The 21,716-nt window shown below is 48.1% G+C and overlaps 1 protein-coding gene across 3 annotated transcripts in view; it reads left to right on the top strand.

The window, feature by feature from the left end:
• Nucleotides 1-21,716, top strand: part of adgrb3 (adhesion G protein-coupled receptor B3) — a gene marked incomplete at both ends in the record, with an annotated part of 102,355 nt that overhangs the window by 39,083 nt on the left and 41,556 nt on the right. For 2 of the 3 annotated variants that reach the window (XM_084471019.1, XM_084471020.1), the window contains 7 exons: nucleotides 2,680-2,841; nucleotides 5,929-6,093; nucleotides 6,959-7,123; nucleotides 9,708-9,872; nucleotides 10,705-10,806; nucleotides 15,624-15,730; nucleotides 16,812-17,006. In XM_084471019.1, coding sequence (XP_084327145.1) covers nucleotides 2,680-2,841; nucleotides 5,929-6,093; nucleotides 6,959-7,123; nucleotides 9,708-9,872; nucleotides 10,705-10,806; nucleotides 15,624-15,730; nucleotides 16,812-17,006 — 1,061 coding nt within the window. Of the gene's footprint in view, nucleotides 1-2,679; nucleotides 2,842-5,928; nucleotides 6,094-6,958; nucleotides 7,124-9,707; nucleotides 9,873-10,704; nucleotides 10,807-15,623; nucleotides 15,785-16,811; nucleotides 17,007-21,716 lie in introns of all 3 variants that reach the window. The other variant, XM_084471018.1, reaches the window with a different exon arrangement.

Below are 21,716 nucleotides of genomic sequence, written 5' to 3'. Positions count from 1 at the left end.
TTGATTCTGGCCAGATTTAAACTCTTCTGGGTGGGCTGGTTTATACATAGTGGCTATTACAGTTATTTTCTTCTCCCCCCCACTCTTCTCACCCCTTTTCTTTTCCTCATGTGTTTCATCCACACCCCTGTCACTTGGTTGAATCAATCCGTCCATCACCCCATTCACCCACCACAGTTCCCCTTCATAGACTAACCCTTAACCAGCATCTCTCCATCCACATGAGCTGTAGGTGCGTTCCTCCCTTGTTCCAAGTCTCATCGCTGGGCTTTTTCTGTTTTCTCATCCTCAGTGTTTAATATACTCTCCCCTGCACTGCCTCATTAAACGGATTGATCCACCTTTCAGTGTTTTTTGATTAAATAATATTTAGACCTCAAAGTGATGGTTAAGGTGTGTCTATATTTATCCATCCTTATCGTCCATGTTATGTTTTTGATTGATGAGCCAGCCTTCACTGGGTATGTGGTCCCAATATCCCACGTTAATATATATCCAATTATAACGTGAGATGGTCAAACTTTATTCAGCGCCAAGTGTGTTTAAACATGCTGTCATCTGTTACTGTATGTTAACCAAATCACAAATGCAAAATCTTAAAGCAACTCAACTTGTTGCTTCAATTGTATTTTCTGTTTAACATAGCACTCACAGGCAGCAGAGTGATGCTTGAGCTGTTTTGCTAGTTGCAGTATAATTGTAATTATCGATAGCCACCATAAACCTGGTGGTCTTAATGCTACACTGCAGGTGTGCTGCAGCAATGCAGAAATATAGCATTGTCTGGTCTCGGTAGAGAGATCACTGCCATAGTTTGTTGCTATTATGAACACCTGTATGGCATTCTGTGTGATTTAGATACACAGTGCATCATTTGTAAGTGCTCTTGAAGCTGAATAGTTTGGTAAATAGCCTAGTTGAAAGAGGTGGTGGGATCACCACACTACTACAATGCCGCAATTTATACCCTGTGAAGGTTTAATCAGGTGCACAAAGCACGTGCATCAATCAACACCTGACGTTGGTGGAAAGTAAGAGTGAACATGGACCTACTCTTAACTCTCACTTAGAGGTGTAGGAGTGAGGATCCCTATTTGGATCCTCAGCATACAACCTTGAAAGTACATGTTCAAAGGTTGTTTTGAATCCAAAATAAACCCAACGATTGAAGACATAAATGTATTCAGAGCTGAAATTGACCAAAAAAATGATTCCTTGAGCAATTCTCTATTGCATAAAAATGCTCTCAAATAAAATACATATGAGGTTTTTATTGTTTCAATATCAATGGATGGAGATTTTTGCCCTTCTTTTTTAAACCAATCGTCCACTTTCTAGTGACCAAATGTATTGTTTCTTAAAGTAGGCCACCATGGCTGATAGCTTTCCCACCACTGCCTCACAGCCACATATATTTTTAATTAGCCATTTGTGACCCTCTGGTATTTGGCTGTCATGCCCATATTTGACAAGGCCAACATGATTTGTGTAATTTTTTAATCAAACACACATTTTGTTATTCTACAATGTAATTGTAGAATAACAAAATAAAACCTTTCGTTTGTGCACAACCATGCTGCCCTTTAAAGGGCATCAAAATACCCTATGGCTGGCTAGTTATTAGCTTGTTATATACAGTAAGAAATATTGCTTTTGACTAGTTCAGTTTTTTTTTGTTGGGCTGTATGTAAAATCCTTCCAGCTTTAAAAAAATATACACATCAACGAAACTGACTTGGAAAAATTAAAACTAATTCAGTCATATGTTAATAACTAAAACAGATGTGATCTGCTGATTAAAGTCATCCTCCGTTTTTTTCTCGGTATGAAATTTAATTAATCCTTTTAATTTGAACAAAAAATAATAATAATTTCAAAAGATCATGACCTAAACCGGAGACAGTTTCCTGCTGTTGCCAAAGAAATAAAACTTCTGCCTAGCAAGGGACTTCATACATCAGACATTCACAACTAACACCCATTCAACCTCCATTTTATTTTGATTTACTTTCAGTTACGTTTCACTGAGTTGTTTTATTCTTGCATGGTGACGATATTCCTATAAAGTATTATTTATTTTGGATTGTTTACTTGGTCGTTTCTAGTTGTGTTTTAAGTTAACTGCATGCATAGTCATTGGTTGATTACTGTATGAAAACGAATGTATAGTGAATGAGTTACAGCTGCAATGTGTACTGTTTTAAATTCCTAAGAGAAAATACTAATGCCTTTTATGTGATCTTTGTATACATGCACTCAGATTCGTCGTTACTTTGGAATGTACCCAAGCCACTCCTGCCTCCCTTGCCATTAAGATCATTATTAGTTCATAGAGAGGAGTGCACTCACTTTGATTGCAATCTAAGGACACTATAGCACTGTATGTGATCGAATTAAACCCATTAAAACTGCTTATGTTATATATACCAAATATCACATAAAAGAAGAACAGTGTCCTATAGTTTAGAGATTGGAGCCCCCCACCCCCCCCTAACTTCTCCTGATTTTCCGTCCCCAACCTATACTCAACATTGCTCCACTTTGTCCTCTTTCCCCTCCAAATTGTTGCCTTACATTGGCCTCCCATAGCCTCCCCCTTGCCCCGCCCCACCACGCCCTGGGGCTGTATACCAGGACCGTTCTGCTGCATTTAACTAGTGTCACCCTTCTCCCACACAGGTGAATCAGGTGCAGAGGACTGGTCCCAGTGGAGCTCATGCTCTGTATCTTGCGGTCAGGGGTCGCAGGTGCGAACCAGAACGTGTGTGACACCGTACGGAACGCACTGCACCGGCCCGTTAAGAGAGTCAAGGGTTTGCAATAGCACTGCCCCCTGCCCAGGTAGTGTTAGCCCGCAGATTGTATGATTATGAGTATGCAATGTCATTCACCTCGCCTCGACGCCTTACTGGGCGGGAGGAAATGTAACCCTCACTTGACATGGATTTGATTGATGTTTTTTTTTAATTGGTGTTATTATTTGTTATTTGACCATTCATATGATTCCTCCTCCTTCCTTCTGGTTACCTCAAGTTAGAAATGCACCTTTTTTTTTTTCCAGTAAAACAAAGGTTACGTTGTTTTTTCCATTTGATTTCAAACGTCAACGTCATGTCACCACCGCACTCATCACGATGGATGATTTCGTGTGTTTCTTTTTGCATGGAAGTCGTGCCGGGGCAGACGCACCAGGCAGCGATGTGTCACCCCGCCCTCGCTACGCGAGCGCAGGTCAGCCGTGCGTTAACGCACCGGTCACGTGACCTCGGCGCCGCGAGGCACGCTCCGTGACATGTCTCGCCCGTAGCGTACCGGCATGTTGTGTATGAGTCACCTCCACCTCCCTCCACCACCCCCATCCCCACCACCACCACCACCCAGGTACCACTGGCTAGCCGGACGTCTGACAACACACCCCCACCGACCGGTGGAAGGTCGGGGTTTTGACGGGACGTGAGGAAAGGAAAGCAGGATTGAAATAAACGCGTAGCATTCGGGCTTCCTAATCACGTGTTTACTCGGAGGAATTGGGTGAGCCTGAAGCCGAACGTAGGCTCGGGCAGAGTGGGTGTCCTTCCTTACGTATTTAAAGCCCCCTTTGCCATTAAAGAGAGTGCTTTTGTGATTGCATCACAGTGGGGAAATTATTTGCCCCAACCCCTCCCTTACGGCTGGTTGTGAAATCCTGCGGACGGCGCTGACATTTTAGACGTACTTCATATTGAAATGTGGCAAGTGGGGAGTTGGCAGTTTTCAAAAGGGGTCAGCGTTTTACCGCGCTCGTGCAGTATTAGCTGTAAAGTGAACGAGTCATTTTAAGGAACATTTTCCTCAAAATGCCTCGCTATCAGGGCCATTATTATGTCGCTCAGGGAGCAAGGCTGGGTTTCTCTGAGAATTGTCATCATCATTCAGGAGACAAACACATGTGCCGCCGTATTTCAGAAATTCATACAAATTGGGGATTATTATTTTTAATTGGTAGCCCGAAGGTACCGAGCTAGCCGAGTTAATTATTGTTGGTTGTTGTTGCTGTTAATATGTCTTCAGGTCTGCACACATGTTGCCAGAGACTTTAAGTCACATTTATTCATGTGTAAACCCAAATCTAACCATGTGAAATAGCTTGCGATTAACTGAGAGTGTTTTCAGGTGTGTATCACTGCATTCCAAGTTAAACTGTGTTTTTTCCCACTAATCCTGAATTTTCACAAATTTGAGTATATCAAAATGTTAATAATGAAACACAGGCATGAAATCATAATAGCTGAATATTCTTGTTCTTGTAAAAAATCGCAACCTAAAAAGTTATATATTGAGCTATCTGTCCATTTTAACCTATTTAAGGAGTGGCTGTTGAGTACCTATAGGAAAGTAAAAGAGTAACTTTCCTATGGCTAACAATCAGCCATCACACCCCCTGCTCCCCACCCTCACTTATTGGTGCCAAGCGAAGTAAACAAATCATATTTGGAATGGAGCCAGCTGGTGAAGCAACTGCAGTTGGTTCTTAAAATTCCCAAAGGAACCTGGTCAAATTAATAAATGAGCATCATCAATAAGCTAGACGCCTCCATTGAGGAAGACATAAACAGATCACAGTGCGCATGTATCATTCGGTTAGAAGGGAACAAATACCTCCTTTAATAGTTTAACAACCACCTTATTTCTATGATTTATTTTTAGGAAAATCGACAAGGATTTTACAAAAAAAATGTAGATTGGCATTGTGTAGAATATTGGTATATTATTCTAGCCTTGTCTGCTGAGCATTAATAACATAAGCATACGCTATGCTAGAATAATGTTAATTATGAAAGAGATTGTTGGTGAAATATTTAACTAAGTAAAAAATATTCCACTTTTACTTTGTACTTTTTAAAAGATTTATTAATACGGCTTTTTTTTTTTTACTCATGATAAATGATGAATGGATTTCATTTGTCAGGGGCTTTTATTTGTTTTTCCTTCATTTCCGAATGACACAGACCACAGCCGGTTCCAATAGGCAGGGGATGGCAATACTACATGTTTAATCCAATCCAAAGATTTGATGCATGATGTGTATTCTTATTAGAAAACCTCACATTTGTAGCAGTCCTTTACCAGTAATCTTTCGTAAACCTTTTGTCTTTAAACCCCCCTATTATTCTTGACCGCAATAAGCTTCAATTGCTAGGCACACTTTTTCTTTGTATTTTATTTTAAAGGTCATAAACACACTGAGTTATCTGCCTCAGTTAATGGTATGATACAACTGGCATTCTTGGATTGAGTAAACATTTAAATTTGTTTCATTATCCAAAAGGCTAGACAAACAACAAAAACAGCAAGAAGTAAAAATTGCCCGCCAGAAATCCCATCTGTAATTGCTACGGATTGACTTCTGGCTTAATTCCGCAATGTACAGTTTTTTTATTGAACACAACAATCTGCTTGCCACACATTCATGTTCATCACCTTTGGCCTTCCAGAGAAACTTTGACTTGAAGGCCAGCTCCGGTAATAAATATTCATGCCAATATCCTGCAGGCCAAATGCATTCTTTTCTTTTTCTTTGGCAAACCTAGCTCACTGTCTCATGGAGTACTGACCATTAATAATTCAAAAGCCTTTGTCTCGGGTAACATGTCGTGTTATCCTGCATCGCAACCTGGTAAGTATAGGGCAGTACCCAACGTTCTAGTATATTTATACTTCAACGCTGCCATTGGTCCGAGGTCCTCCAACATCCAGAGCATCAACGCTCAAACCACACAACATCATTTCCTCTCATGCTTGTTTTTTTTAAATTTATTTCTCAACCAAACTGCGGCCCCCCCCACCCCCCTCTAAAGAGTGTGGCCCCCTGTTTAGCGGATGAGCCTGGCCCTGGCTCCCGACCCTCCCGGGCCCCTGACCCCTGACCCCTGTCTTGTCGTTCTGCAGTACACGGTGTGTGGGAGGAATGGTCCCCCTGGAGTTTGTGTTCGTTCACGTGCGGGCGGGGCCACCGCACCCGCACTAGGATGTGCGCTCCCCCGTTACACGGTGGACGGGCCTGTGATGGACCCGAGACCCAGAGCAAGCTCTGTAACATCGCTCTGTGCCCAGGTAAACCCCAACATGGCCTGCGCAGAAACGCCCTCGCCGTTTGCTGTCGAAGCTAGAAAGTGGAGGAAGGGGATAGAAAGTTTGGGAGCGTGAGATGTACGAGGGGGGGGGGGGGGGGATATTACCATTTTAGAATTACCTCGAAGGAGAACAAGTTTCACAAAAGTTTCTAGTTTGGGAGCAGCTTATGTTTTTTTTTTTGCCCGTGTGCAGTGTTTGTTGGGATCTATTCAGAAGATTTTGAAAGAGTGGAAGACAGCTTTGAATGGAGGTCTCGTGTTATGTATACGACGCACAGCATGGAGTCCTCGGTGTATAATACACTGGTTTATGAACCCAGAGAGAGACTGAAATTCTGAATTCCTAAAAATGCGTGCTCCCAATTCTTTTGACAATGATGTAGCAGATTTGTGATGAACGATTATTTCTGCAACTCTGAGCTTTTATTATGTTACCACGGAGACGTGAATGCATGTGATTTAGCAGTTCCTGTTTATTTAACACAATTAAAGAAATATATGTAGAAATGCCTATTTAGTTTCAAAGCCTAATTATGATGTTTGTTCTGTTGGCATAAAAAAAACAACTTTCACTTCCTCCAGTGAACAGCCCTCAAAGGCCTCCCTAAATATCTGCACCCATTACATGTATTGTATCCATAAAAAATGAAATAATAATAATAATACGCAACCCCCGCTATTTCCCAAGATGCTAAAAGCGCATCCATCCAGAGAGCAGTTTTCTGAATATTTCTGCCTGTCCTCTTTTCTCCCCCACCCTCACCCCCACCCTCCTCCTCCTCCTCCTCCTCCTCCTCCTCCTCCACCGGGACAAACCCTGGCCTGGTTCTGGGTGGGCGCCTCAGTGGACGGACAGTGGCAGGAGTGGAGCACTTGGAGCGATTGCTCTGTGACCTGTGCCAACGGCACTCAGCAGAGGACCAGGCAGTGTTCTGCGGCGGCCCACGGGGGATCCGAGTGCCGGGGTCACTGGGCAGAGAGCAGGGAGTGCTATAATCCTGATTGCACAGGTAAAAAAAATAAATAAATATATATATATATATATATATATATATATGACGAAGAAATAACCACCACAAAATAAATCCTGAGCCTTTTCCACAAAACACTTTCTGAGCTTCCGACGCTTTTGATGTCTGGGGTGTTGGAAATTAAAAAATCCCCTTCCCCGGCGGAAAGCATGTTTGGATTGGAAGTCGAACGGACAGCCATGTCCAAATCCTTAACCACTGGTAGAAAGCGTATTAGCAGGCCTTTTATTTCTAGCAGTGTGGTGCCCCTGATCACCTCCCGTGTTGAGATCCACTGTTTTATACTCATTATCCCCTCGCCTTGGTGCCATTCACCTTGAGCTAGCTTTGTATGGAAACATAAAGTGAAAGCCTGTGCACTATGAAATTGATTTGTAAAACCCTGGTTAAATTTACACTAATCATATAATTCCAATGGCGGCCACATAATTCACAGTTAGCTGTCCAAACTGACTGTTAGCACCGCGGATGTATTACAGCGACTAAGACGTCAGCTTAGTGGCACCCGGCAGCCCTTTTGAAACGTTTAATGTGACGCAGCGCCCGCGCTGGAGCGCAATTGCCTAATTCACACTAATAGATGTGGGTTGCGGCATTAGTGTCTCTGTATTCCAGAAGCATCTCCACCCCAGAGCAGGGCCATGCGGTCTGCGTTCAAAGCTGATTGGGCGCAATTGGAGGGAAAACAAACGTGCCATTTCCACCAATCCACCCTGATCGCATCTTCCGCTGCACATTTATGTTTTTTTTACAAGCGGTGTGATATTGTTTTATGTGTGAACCGGGGAGATCAGTCACCATGGTTCTGTGCTAGTGGATTTCTCTGTTCACACGTGAAGCGATGTTGCCTGGGGTTCAGTGTGTGAAGTCAGTGTGTGTGGGAGGGAAGGCACACACTCCTCTTATCGAGGAGGGGGGAAATATGCAAGACGAGCGAGCTGGTCACGACTATTTCCAGATTTTCTGCTAGATTATGAAGAAGCAGATTGATATGCAGTGCGAGACTTGGCTCGCTAGCTTTTCATTTGGGGGGAAATGTGCCATACCCTTTTTTCTTATCAAAGGCATATGGCGTGCAGGATGTTTGTTCACTCAGAGTTACTTTTCGTCCTCTGCCAGTGACTGGTCAATGGAACCGCCGCGCAATTAGCAAATACTCTCGATAGCGACATTCTCAAGGTCATCAGAATTGTATCATAGTTTTTATCTATTAAATATAGCGTTTTTATATTATCATCACATCATCCTGTTGTCAATATCAAGTGGGGCTTTTGCTTTATTTATATATTTTTCGGATTTATTTTCCGATAAAGAGGCCATCAAATATTGAGCAAATAAGAAAAGAGAAAATCATTAAAAGGCATGAAAGTGTAACACAAGAGTTACTAACTAAGAGAGAGACCTGTTATTCAGAAATATAAAAATGGACCACAGGACTTTGATGCCCTTCAAACAGCACTCTTGCCAGGCGCCCCAATCCTTCTCCATTTATTTCTATATTTCCTTGTCCAAGTGGAACCGACACTGACAGAGGTGAGCTGTAGGACATGGGAATGCCCCGTACGTGTGGACGAGGGGTAATTGGAGGTCGAAACGAGCGCGCTCTGTGTTTCATGCTTACACGGGTGTCACCGCGTTCTCTCTGGCAAGGGCACTTGATTTACTGCGCGGCTCAGGGCCAGCATCTGTTTTTTTTAAATATTATTTTCTAATATCTAATTTTTGAAAGGGGCCGTAAAAAAGCCACCCCCTTGGTCTTGACCTAAGCATAATTGCATTTCATTATTTGCAAATGAATATAAATAATCATTACACACACACATTTCTTATTCATTAAAAAAAGACAAATTTATTTTTATGCAAAATAATCGTCTAAATGCCAACGGGGTCCTCGGTCGTCCCTGGTGCCTTCAAACGTGTCCTCAAACTACGGCCAGTTAGCATTTCATGACAAATGAGCAGATTTCCACATGTCCTCAACATAATTGCTAAATGCCTCCCCGGAGAGGCTAAAGTAGCGATGGAATCGTAGATGCTGCTGTATCTCGAGAGGGGGGGAGGTCACAAGACGTTTTATTGAAAGGCGAGATGGAGTGAATTAGATTCCACACACAGCCATGTCGTTTCTCTCACAGATTCCCAATGAATAATGATGATCCTATGGTTGGATTTTTTCAATAGCTCTCTATCTCTGTCTCTGATTCCCTGTCTGCCTCCCTCTCGCCCCCTCTCTCTCCCTCTCTCACTCCTCTCTCCCTCCCTCTCTCCCCCTCCCTCCCTCTCCATCCCCCTCTCTCCCTCCCTCTCTCCCTCCCACTCCCCCTCTCCCTCCATCTCTCTCTCTCCCTCTCCCTCCATCTCCCCCTCTCCCTCCCTCTCTCTCTCTCCCTCTCCCTCCATCTCCCTCTCTTCCCTCTCTCTCTCCATCCCTCTCTCCCACTCCCCCTCTCCTTCCCTCTCTCCCTCCCTCCATCTCTCTCTCTCCCTCTCCCTCCATCTCCCTCCCTCCCCACTCTCTCTCCATCCCTCTCTCTCTCTCCTGCCTCTCCGTTGCGCGGCTTAGCCAACGGTCAGTGGAACCTCTGGGGTCCCTGGAGCGGCTGTTCCAAGTCCTGTGACGGCGGCTGGCAGCGGAGGGCCCGCGTGTGCCAGGGGGCCGCCACCACGGGCCAGCAGTGTGATGGCTCGGGAGAGGAGGTCCGCAAGTGCAGCGACCAGCGCTGCCCAGGTAATTGAAGCCTCCTTGCGTCGCCGCGGAATTGAAAGCCCCCCCCACCCCCCCGCGCGATTGCTCACCTAGAGATTCGGATCACGGCAAATTGGAAGAAGAGGAGGAGGCTGGAGGAGAGGGGGGCTCGAGGAGGAAGGGGAAGGCAATTATCGCCGTATGCTGTAGATAGTAATTGAGTCGCGGGGATTATTGTTGTCTTTTTTTTTGGAGGGGGAGGGTTTCCACCGAGGGGTTTAGGCGGCAGAGGTGGGGAAAAAAAAATGTAATCCTCACGACGGGGAAGTTCTGAGACGGTTCTGAGAGGGGATCCAAGTAAATGTTATTAGGGAGCGGGGGTCCTCTGTCGGAGTCCCCGCCCGCCGGCTGCCTTGATCCTTGAGCAAGACGCTCTCGACTCCTTACCTTCTTCTTACCACAAAAAAAAACAACCTCTAGATCCCTTCATCCCCCGCCCGCTCATCACCTGCACGGGGAACCTATCAGCAGAGCCTCATCATACATTGATGAGAACACGCCCGCGTCTTCTTCTGATATCACATGACGCCCTGCAGCCGTCCACACATCCTGAGAGTGTAACACACGGCAACTGTTGCAGCATGGTGGCAATGCTTTGTCTGCACCCCAGGGCATCCTCCCGAGCATTGACATGGCTGTGGGTGTGTGTGTGTGTGTGTGTGTGTGTGTGTGTGTGTGCGTGTGTGTGTGTGTGTGTGTGTGTGTGTGTGTGTGTGTGTGTGTGTCTGCGTGTACGCACGTGCTTGGGTGCACGTGTGTGCACGTGTGCGCGTGCGTGTGCGTGCGTGTGTGTGTGTGTGCATGTACTTCGCAGCGCCCTACGAGATCTGCCCTGAGGACTATGCGGTGTCAATGGTGTGGAGAAGAACGCCTTCAGGGGAGCTGGCCTTCAACAGATGCCCCCCCAACGCCACAGGTAAGACCCTAAGCTCCAGCCCGACGTGGCACACCAGCCTATAGATGGAGCCACTGTTGTGTTGCTATTGGGTGATCAGCATTTACATTCAAGTAACTAAAGTAAGTAAAGTATATAGGCCATTAGCTCAAAGCTAACAGTGGGGAAATGATTTTAATGGTGCCATTTCTCCTTCTGATGTAAACAACAGTTAAACCATTAGTTTGCCTTGTACGTACAGTAATTGCATCCAATGCATGTTCTGCTAAATCCCCCCGTGGGATTGCACTCGGTCTTATAACAACCACACGTATACATTTGATCTGTTTGTTTGTTTCCTTCCATTTAAAATACCATTCCGCTGATTCATTCATAATGTATATTCTATCTGCCACGGTTCAACATTGACTCTGCTGCTTAGCTTCCTAGCGCTCTGCTACTTATTTATTTTTGGTAGGAAATCGGTGGGAAAGTGGAAGTGGAAGGATAAACCTTTCTCATCTTCGGAGAAATAAGCCTTTATTTTGCTTTCTATTTCTTCTGTCATGCTTGCCAGGCTTTGAAAGCAGCCCGTGTGTGTGTGTGTGTGTGTGTGTGTGTGTGTGTGTGTGTGTGTGTGTGCACGTATGTCTATGTATATGTGAGTGTGTATGTGTGGGTGCATGTATGTGTGTGCATGTATATGTGTGTGTGTGTGTGTGTGTGTGTGTGTGTGTGTGTGTGTGTGTGTGTGTGTGTGTGTGTGGTTGTGTATGTATGTCTGTGTTCCTGAGCTGGTAACCTGCTGTAGCGTCCATCACCACCTCTGTATCTCTGTGTTTTGACGCACCTCTAGGCCCCACACACACACCCACACCCACACACACACACACACACACACACACACACACACACACACACACACACAGGCCTCCTCCATTCACAGTGACCTTTAGGGCCGTCAGAGTCAATAAATACTATCTGTGGATAAATGTCTCACCCCTGGGTGGGGTCTTGACATCCCCACACAACCAGACCCTTTATTTATACCTGTGCCGTGTTATTTTTTTGAAATAATGTAATGAATCGGCTGTATACAATCTGACGGAAATATCCCAGGTTTCATCTCCCTGGGGTGGGGGGGGGGGGTGTAGCTGTGGGTGGGTGGGCGGGTAGGTGGGTGGGTGCAGAGGTGGAGTAGAACAGCCCTACTCCCCCCCCCTATGCCCTCTGGGTAGTGTAGTCTGGTACTGCTGCATGGCTGCCTCAGCACCACCGTGGGGGTGTTGGTGCACAGATAACCTTCCTTTGAGCAAACTGCCTGCTGGTATTGAAGGAGCGAGGCAGTGTGGGAGGTGTGGTCCAGATCCATGCCTGTCCTGTCCTTTTGTTGTGCTGGTTTGTGTGTGTGTGAGACATTCACAGGGAGCAAGAGCTAGAGAGGGGGAGAGAGATAGATATGTATATATATATATATATATATAAATAGAGAGAAAGAGAGACAGAGGGAGAGAGAGAGAGAGAGAGAGAGAGAGAGAGAGAGAGAGAGAGAGAGAGAGAGAGACAGAAATAGAGAGAGAGGTAAATAAACAAGGTTGGAGACAGAGTGAGAGAGACACAGGGGGATAGAAACACACAGAGAGTCAGAGAGAGAACGAGAGAGAACAAGAAAGAGAAAGCCCAAGAGAGAAGGTGATAGACCAAGAGAGTGAGACAGAGAGAGAGAGAGAGAGAGACAGACTGTGAGAGAGAGACAGACCGTGAGAGAGAGACAGAGACAGAGAACCAGACAGAGAGAAAAAAGGGGATGGATGCTAACAGACTGAGAGATAAAGAGAGAGAGAGAGAACAAGACAGAGAGAGTGAGATTAAACAACCAAGAGAGAGTGGATGGTCGATGGACCAAGAGAGAGTGAGACAGAGAGAGAGAGAGAACAAGAAAGGAGAGAGAGGGATAGAAACAGACATAGTGAGAGATAGAGGGAGAAGGAGCAAGAAAGAGAGAGAGAGAGAGATTAAGAGAAACTGTGATAGACCAAGAGAGAGTTAGACAGACAGAGAGAGAGAGAGAGAGACAGAGGGTTAGACAGACAGAGAGAGGGAGAGAGGGAGGGAGAGTGTCTCAGGGATGTGTTGAAAGAACAGAGAGGAGGGGGAGGGGCGGGCGGCGGTCTTGCGGGCCCGGGGGGGGAATGCTCCAATGCGGTGGGAGCTTTTCCTGGGATGTCAAGCACCTGTGTTTGGGAGCGGGGGATCCATGTGTGAAGAGCAGCCCCACGCCGACACCTGGGATGGTGCGACCCACTCACCGCACCCACCCCCACCACCACCACCACCACACCCACCGGCACCACCACCACCACCCCCTCCCCCCCACCACACCCACCAACCGCCGGCACCACACCCCCCCCCCACCTCTGGCACCACCACCACCACCACCGGCCAACCACCGCACCCACCCACCACCACCACCACCCGCCCATCGCCGCCACCACACCCACCACCGCTGGCACCACCACCACCACCACCACCCACCACCAGTGGCGGTTTTAGGCACGGGCGAAGCGGGCAGCCGCCCGGGGCGGCATTATATGGGGGGGGGGCACGAGCACACGAGAAAAATAAATCTGCGCCGCAAGGCGGTTTTCTATTATCGATCATATCACTGTGGGGGGGGCGCAGGGAGGGGGTCTCCCCTGGGGCGTAATTCAATGTAGAACTGCTACTGCCCACCACCACCACCACCACCACCGGTCAATAGAGGGCACTAGGGCGCCGCCCCTCCATGAAATATTCACTCGAATATATATCTGCCAACTTTGAATAATCGATTATAAATACAAAATAAATCAACAAAAATACATAGCGTTTGTCCTTGTTTAATTGTGTGATAGACCGTACTTGCCACTGCCAGCAACCATTTAAATGCATCTGAACGTCAATGATTTGGGCTAGGCTAGTTATTGGTCATTCTAAATAAAGCCCTCCTTCAGGTCAGGGGCGCCGGCCAAGTTGAAGTCAATGTAAGCTCGCAAACTTTTTGCTGTCTATCAAGCGGAGACGGCTTTTCATTGGCGCAAAGCGAAATCACCCTCGGGTCGCACCAGTGTGCGCCCCAGGCCAATGGTATGGCTTTTCTGTTTTTTTATCACCACATGATTGGACAATTCAGCGAATCAATCAAATAGGCTACCTCCCTCAGCAACACTTGCGCAACACAACTACAGCAGAGAAGAGATAGATCGCTAACTAGCAGAGAGTTGTAAAAGCACTTTCCACCCATTTCAGTGGAGGAATTTGACTCCCCAAGTAATGTTATACTTAAAAGGAGCAAGTAAGTTACATATTCATCCAGTCTTTCGGCCTGCAGCATATAAACAAAATAAAGCAACTGTCACATATTTCTAACTGCATTTGAAATAGACATTGAGACTCCCAGAAAATTAGACTATAGGACAGTGATCATGATTTGCCTCAATATCAAAATAACAACAATGGGTAAGCTTGTAAGCTTGTCCAGGCCCTGCAAGTCAAGATGTAGGATATGAATCTGAATGAATAGTAGGTAATAGGTAATAGGTAGTGGCCATCCCCAAAATGCACCAGAATACAGGAAATCAAATCTACCAAATTCAATTTTTTCTGGGGGGGAGGGCAGTCTATTACTGCGCCCCACCAACAATTTTTATCACCAGCCGCCACTGCCCACCACCCACCAACCCACCACCAGCACCACCACCACCACCACCACCCACCCATCGCCTTCACCACCCACCGGCACCACCCACCGAGATTAGTCCTGCCCTTTTTTTTTTCCTCTTCCTCTTTTTTTTATCGGCTGAACTGGATGAGGCGAAAGCCTGAGACGGGCAGGAACACCCTTCTCGGGTGATTGTGTGTGCAGCGTATGTCTGATACGTACGTAAGTGCCGTATGGGCGTGTGCTGGAGAGTGACAGTGTGTTTATCCACCACAACGTCTCTGACACGATGCGGTGATTCCCCCGTCGGCGAGGAAAGACGAATGTGTGGGTGAAGGGAGGCCAACACGGCTGATGATAGCGTTGGCTAAGGGAAAAAAAAATGAATCTCTCTCCTCCGCACTACTTTCAACAGCCTTTCTCTTGATCCTTATCCCACTGGTCTCCCCTCCCCCGCCAGCCGTGCCCTCCATGTGGAGCGCCCTCTCATCCCAATCATCCTCTCTCTCTCCTCCTCTCTATCTTCATCGCTCTCTCTCTCACTCTCTTCCTCTGCCTCTCTTCCTTCCTCCTCCCCTGTTATCCTCTCTCTCTTCCTCTCTGTCTCTACAGCTGTCTCTTCCTCTCTCTCTCTTTCTAGCCACCTCGCTCTCTCTCTTTCCATCTCCTGCTCGTCTCTCTTGCAACCTCTCGCAATCCTATCTCTCTCGCTCTCGTCCTCTATCTCTCTCTCTCCCTCTCGTCCTCTATCTCGCTCCCTCTCCCTCCCTCTCTCTCCCTCTCATTCGTCGTCTTTTTCTCCCTCTCATTCTCTGTCTCTGTCTCTCTCCTGCTCTCTCTCTCCCTATAATCCTCTCTCTCTCGCTCGCTCTCTCTTGCTCTCTCTCTCTCTCTCATCCTCTATATATCTTTTTCTCCCTCTCTCTCTCCCTCTAATCCTCTCTCTCTCTCTCTCTCTCTCTCTCCCGCTCATCATATCTCTCTCTCTTTCTCTCTCCCTCCCTCTCTCTCTCTCTCTCCTTCCCTCCCTCTCATTCTCTTCCATCCACTTCTCCTTTCCTTATCATCTCCACCACCCCCCCCCCGGCTCTCTCTCTCTCTCTCCCCTCTCCCTCTGACTGTGTCTCTGCCTCGTGTTTCCCGGCGCTCCTCTCTGCAGGAACCACCAGTCGCCGCTGCTCCCTGGACCACCGCGGCGTGGCCTACTGGGAGCCGCCCAGCTACGCCCGATGCATCACCAACGAATTCAGATACTTGCAGCAATCAGTAGGTGCAACGTCAGCTCCACCTGCCTCCGTCTGCCTGCTCCGTTCCCCCTGTGTGTCATAAATTACCGCCCTGAGTGCACCCGCCCCCCAACCCCCCCCCGACAACACCACCATCACCACCACCACCACCACCACCACCACCACCACCGCCCTCCTCCCCGGACCTCCCAGTGTTTTCATCTTACACGAGCCAAACACAAACTGGTTTCATGCAAATTCGAGATGCAAATTCGACTGCTTATGTTTGGTCAGATTTCACGTGGTTTTTTTTTTAGTTCTGGTGTATGTTTTTGGTTTTGGTCTGTTTACTGCATATCAAAGTAGTGACTCTAGTTCAGAGTCTGGACACTGACACCGACACCGGTATTGACTACAAGAAAACATAGTTTATTCATGCGTCATCCCCATGTCTCCATTTTATACAAGTCAACATTTTCTCCATTTTCTCCATCAGCTTGATAAAACACGTGCGTGCGGGACATATATTATTTTAGTCAGCGCTCATATGTAAGTGTCATAACATGCAAGCCTTTGAGTGGAGGGGAGAGGGGGGTGGGGGGGGGGGGGTCTACCAAGGTTCACGCCTCCGCCTTGCTTTTGCACTTCATGTTTTCTCACTGTACTCTCACTCACACTGAGTGTGAAACCTACCGGAGAGAGAGAGAGAGAGAGAGAGAGAGAGAGAGAGAGAGAGAGAGAGAGAGAGAGAGGTGGGGATGGAAGAGAGAGGGGGAGAGGGAGGAGATTGAGAGAGAGAGAGAGAGAGAGAGGATGATAGAGAGAGAGGGGGAGAGAGAGTGAGACAAAGAGAGACGGGAGAAAGGGCGAGAGGGGGAGACAGAGAGAGAGGAGAGAGGGCGAGAGGTGGGGACGGAAGAGAGAGAGGGGGGGGAGAGAGAGAGAGAGAGAGAGAGAGGGAGAGAGAAGGATGAGAGAGAGAGAGAGAGGGCGAGAGGGAGGAGCTAGAGAGAGGGCGAGAGACTCGGGGGAGCGAGCGAGAGAGAGGGAGATGGAGAGAGAGAGAGAGAGAGTACACCCATGCCCCAAGTCTCTGCCGTCTCCTCCCCGTTCTCCTGGAGGTTCAGGGGCACCTTGCCAAGGGCCAGAGGATGCTGGCGGGGGACGGCATGTCCCAGGTCACCAAGAACCTGCTGGACCTCACCCAGCGCCGCAGCTTCTACGCCGGCGACCTGCTCTCCTCCGTGGAGATCCTGCGCAACGTCACCGAGACCTTCAGGCGGGCCCACTACGAGCCCTCCTCCGACGACGTGCAGGTGAGCCCCCCCCTCGCCGTCCCTCCCCTCCGCCGTCCCTCCCTCCCTCCCCCTCTCCCTCTCCCCCTCCCTCCCTCCCTCCCTCCCTTCTTCTCCCTCTCCCTACCTCCCTCTGCCCTCCTCCCTCCCCCCCTCCGCCGTCCGTCCCTCCCTCCCTCTCCCTCTCCCTCCCTCCCCCCCTCCCTCCCCCTCTCCCTCTCCCTCCCTCTCCCTCTCCCCCTCCCTCCCACCATCCCTCCCTCCCTCCCTCTCCCTCTCCCTCTCCCCCTCCCTCTGCCCCCCTCCCTCCCTCCCTCCCCCCCCCCTCTCCCCCTCCCTCCCTCTCCCCCTCCCTTTCCCCCTCCCTCCCTCTCCCCCTCCCTCTGCCCCCCCTCCCTCCCTCCCCCCCCCCCCTCCCTCCCTACCAGCCCGCTTCACTGCACCACGGTTCAGCGTTGATGTGTTTGGGAGACTGTGAGACTGTATTTGCAGACACGCTGGGGGGGGGGGGGGGGGGGCCCGAGATCATTTCTTCACTGGCCCTCACTCAACGTTGTAATTATCAGCGCAGGAACATCACCTTCTCTGGGTTGTCTGATCATCTATTTCAACACAAACAAGCTCTCTCTGTCTGTCGCCCTGCCGGGGGCCATCGCTGTGCTACGCTGTCTGTTATGTGGTGGACAAGAGAAACGCTGCAGGCGCGAGCGGGACGGCGAGCTCAACGCTCCGCTGGCCCAACCATCGGGCGTCCCTCATCTGGAAACCCTGTAGTAGTACTAGTACTACTACACTGTACTGTAGTGTGCCGCACTGTACTGCTGTACCGTAGTACTGCGCAGCTACTGTACTGTACTCTAGTGTACTGCAATGTACTGCTGTGCTGTGTTACTGCTGTTGCTACTGCTGTACTGTACTGTAACTTAGTACTACTAGTACTACTACTGTACTGTACTGTAATGTACTACTGTACTGTATTACTACTATTACTACTACTGTACAGTACTGTAACTTAGTACTACTAATACTACTACTGTGCTGTACTCTAGTGTACTGTTATGTACTACTGTACCGCAGTACTACACAACTACTGTACTGTACTGGAGTGTACTGCAATGTACTGCTGTACCACAGTACAACACAACTACTGTACTGTAGTGTACTGTAATGTACTACTGTACCGTATTACTACTATTACTACTGCTGTACTGCTCTGAACTGTACTGTACTGTAGTAAGACTGCAATGTACTACTGCACCGTAGTACTGCCATCCTTCTTTACTGTAGTACTACTGTGGGATGTAGTACTGTACCGTACTGGGATGTAGTACTGTACTGTACTGTAGTCATTAACTGTAGCGCTGTATGACATTACGATTGCACTGTACTGCAGTGCTGCCATGCACTGCTATACACTGTACAGTATGTACAGTACAGTTTTGATACGTTAAAACAAGAATATGATTCATGTGCAGAATATCGTCCCATGCTGTACCGCGGTCATGCTCACTGGCATGTCACGGAGGCCACTCACTTCCACAACACACCCCTCCAGTCCAGAAGCAGATACTGATCTAAGCGAAAAGGTTGTCCTTAGTAGATTCTTAACGTTGGGCTTCTGATAACTATCTTACCCGTACGGTGACGTACAGGGAAGTCAAGAGACATGACCTTAGCGTGCGGGGAGGAGGAGTCAGGGCATCTGCCTCAACAAAAGCCTACGGGCGACGCGGGCACACAGTACCCTTTGTCTGGTGATCAAACACCCCCCGAGCCGCCACCACCACCACCACCACCACCACCACCACGCACGATACAACCCTCTGACTGAAACCTATCCCAGCATCGACCTACCGTTGGAGCACGGCCAACTCCACTTGGATGGATTCTCCACTGTACGCCATGAGGTCGTGTGCTTAAAGATACAGTCGCGCTATATATATATATATTTTTTAATTTCTAGCGGGAGGAGCAGATGACGACGCGGCGATGGCTGCCTCCGACGCGGGCTGTCGCGGGCAGCGGGCCACTCTGTTGATCACGGGGTCTGTCTCCGGCCCCCCTCAACCTAAGCCGTTCTGTCTCCCCGCCCGGTCGTTCCTCTGCGGTTTTCTGATCCTCTTTATGTCAATAGGATGAGGGAGATTATGTCCGGGGCTCCGCCTCCATCTCCCAACAAGATCACTTGCATCTTTGTGGGGCTGCTTCGTTTTTTTTAAACACGTGCTGTGGCTGGGTGTAACAGCTGTACACACACACACACACACACACACATATATATATCTAGATCTATAGATACGTTCAATAGAATGAATGTACATGTGTATAAATATATACGTGTATATGATGTGTGTGTGTGTCTGTGTCTGTGTGTGTGTGTGTGTGTGTGTGTGTGTCTGTGTGGGTGTGAGACTGCCTGCATGTGTGTGTGTGTGTGTGTGTGTGTGTGTGTGTGTGAGTGTGTGTGTGAGTGTGTGTCTGTGTGTGTGAGTGTGTGTGTGGGTGTGTGTGTGTGTATGTGTCACTACGTGAGTGTGCGGCGGTGAAGTGTGAATGTGTGCCCATATGGAACGGATTGGTAGACACAATTCAATGCGAGCGAAAGCGACTGGCAAAAAAAAAAATTAAACAACGTCAGACGCAACACGCAACTCTTCAGACAATCTCTCTCATCTTCTTGTTCTTCCACCGGGCGGGAGAGTCGAGGGCGAGGTGATGATGAAAGGAGTGTCTGCAGCTAGCGTAGCATAGCGGTCGCAATGGCGTGATTGGGCAGACAGCTGCAGCCCAGCATCACACAGCCCACTCTCTCTGTCCCTCCCTCCTTCTCTCTCTCTGTCCCTCCCTCCCTCCCTCCCTCTCTCTGTCCCTCCCTCACATCCTTTCTTCGCTCCCTCATGCTGTCAGTCCCTCCCTCTCCATCCGTCCTCTCCTTCCTCTCCCTCCCTTTCTGTCTCCCTCACTACCTCCCTGAATTTCTCTCTCCCACCCTCCCTCCCTTTCTCTCTCTTTCCCTCCCTCTATTTTGATCTCAGTCCCCCTCTCTCTCTCTCTCTCTCTCTCTCTCTCTCTCTTTCTCTCTCTCTCTCTCTTGCTCTCTCGCCCCCTCCTTTCCTGTCTCTCCCTTCATCCATCCATTCATCCCAGCCTCTCTCTTTCCCTCTATTTTTCCTCCCTCCCTCCCTCCCTCCCTCCCTCCTCCTGTGTGGGTCTCTGCGCTAATGCAGTGTTAAAGTGGGCACATTACCACCAGAGGGAGCATCAGCATTCAAGTAGAAAACAAGAGCGCCTGTGTCAAGAGAGAGAGAGATGCAGAGACAGAGAGAGAGAGAGATAGAGAGACGGAGATGGAGAGAGGGATGGACAGAGAAGGAGGAGAGATAGAGAGAGAGAGACAGAGAGAAAGATATGGAGGGAAGGAGAGATGATGATGAAGAGAGAGAGAGAGAGAGAGAGAGAGAGAGAGAATTAGAGAGATGGTCAAAGAAAGAGAAATGGAGAGAGTGATCGATGGGGAGAGAGAGGTGGTCAAAGAAAGAGAAATGGAGAGAGTGATCGATAGGGAGCGAGAGAGATAGAGAGATACTGATGGGGAGAGAGAGATAGATGGAGAGAGCGAGAGGGAGACGGATGGAGAGAGAGATAAGAGAGAAAACGATGGTTAGAGAGAGAGCGAGATCGGAGAGAGGGATGGACGGAGATAGCGAGACGGAGAGAGAGAGAGCGAGAGACCTCGCCACCACCACCACCCCCCCGCAGGCACCCAGCAGTAGACCAGATGAAATAACAAGGCCAAAGATCAGACAGTCTTCTATTACTACTGCAGGGGTAGACCCCCAGCCCCCCACCCCCATATCCACTAATCCCCCCCCACTCAGCCCCCCACACTCAGCCCCCCTATAGCCCCCTGTTGCTGCAACAGACAATCCACACAGCTACTCCACCATTCCCTTTCATGTACCCGTTTCCAGCCCCGACACACACACACACACACGCACGCAGCACCCCCCCCTGCCTCCCTGATTGCAGTGTTGCGGTGTGTTGGCATTAGGTGTTCACTGCAAGCCTCGGGGGTACAAGGTGCAATGTGTGTGTGGGTGATTGTGTGTGTGTGTGTGTGTCTGTGTGTCTGTGTGTCTGTATGTGTGTGTCTACGTGTAGGTGTGTCGTAGTGAAGGATTCTCTGCACACAGGTTCCATCATGTTTAATGTTTTTGCCGACACAAAGGTTCTGCAGCGGACACATGTTTAGTGCGGGCGTCAGGGATGCATGGCGCCCGCACTGTAATAAAGGTCATGTTTAATCACTATGCTGGGGGACGGCGGGACAGGGGGCGACGTTTTGGAGTAAGGATTAGGGCTGCTTGATTATGGGAAAAATATTACTCACGCTTATTTTGGTCAATATTGAAATCACGATTATTCAAACTGTTATTTTTTTGAGTTTGAAAACATGGTGCATCTATTTAGCATTTCTCTCGGGGAAAAAAAAACACTTTGTAACTGAGAGCTTTGAAGTTTCCCCTGAAAGAAATACTCAAAATGTTAAAATAGAAAATGTTCAAATCCAAAAGAATGGATAAATATGTATCCAGCTGTATGCAATATATATATATATATATATATATATATATATATAAACGTTTCAACTCGATTTTAATAGTTTGGAGATCGTCTTATCCAAAAATCGAAATCACAATTAAAATGTGATTAATTGCACAGCCCTAGTTA

The sequence above is a fragment of the Micromesistius poutassou genome (assembly GCF_964030765.1).
Source record: "Micromesistius poutassou genome assembly, chromosome: 7".
Taxonomy (NCBI): Eukaryota; Metazoa; Chordata; class Actinopteri; order Gadiformes; family Gadidae; genus Micromesistius; species Micromesistius poutassou.
This window is presented reverse-complemented; position numbering and strand designations above follow the sequence as displayed.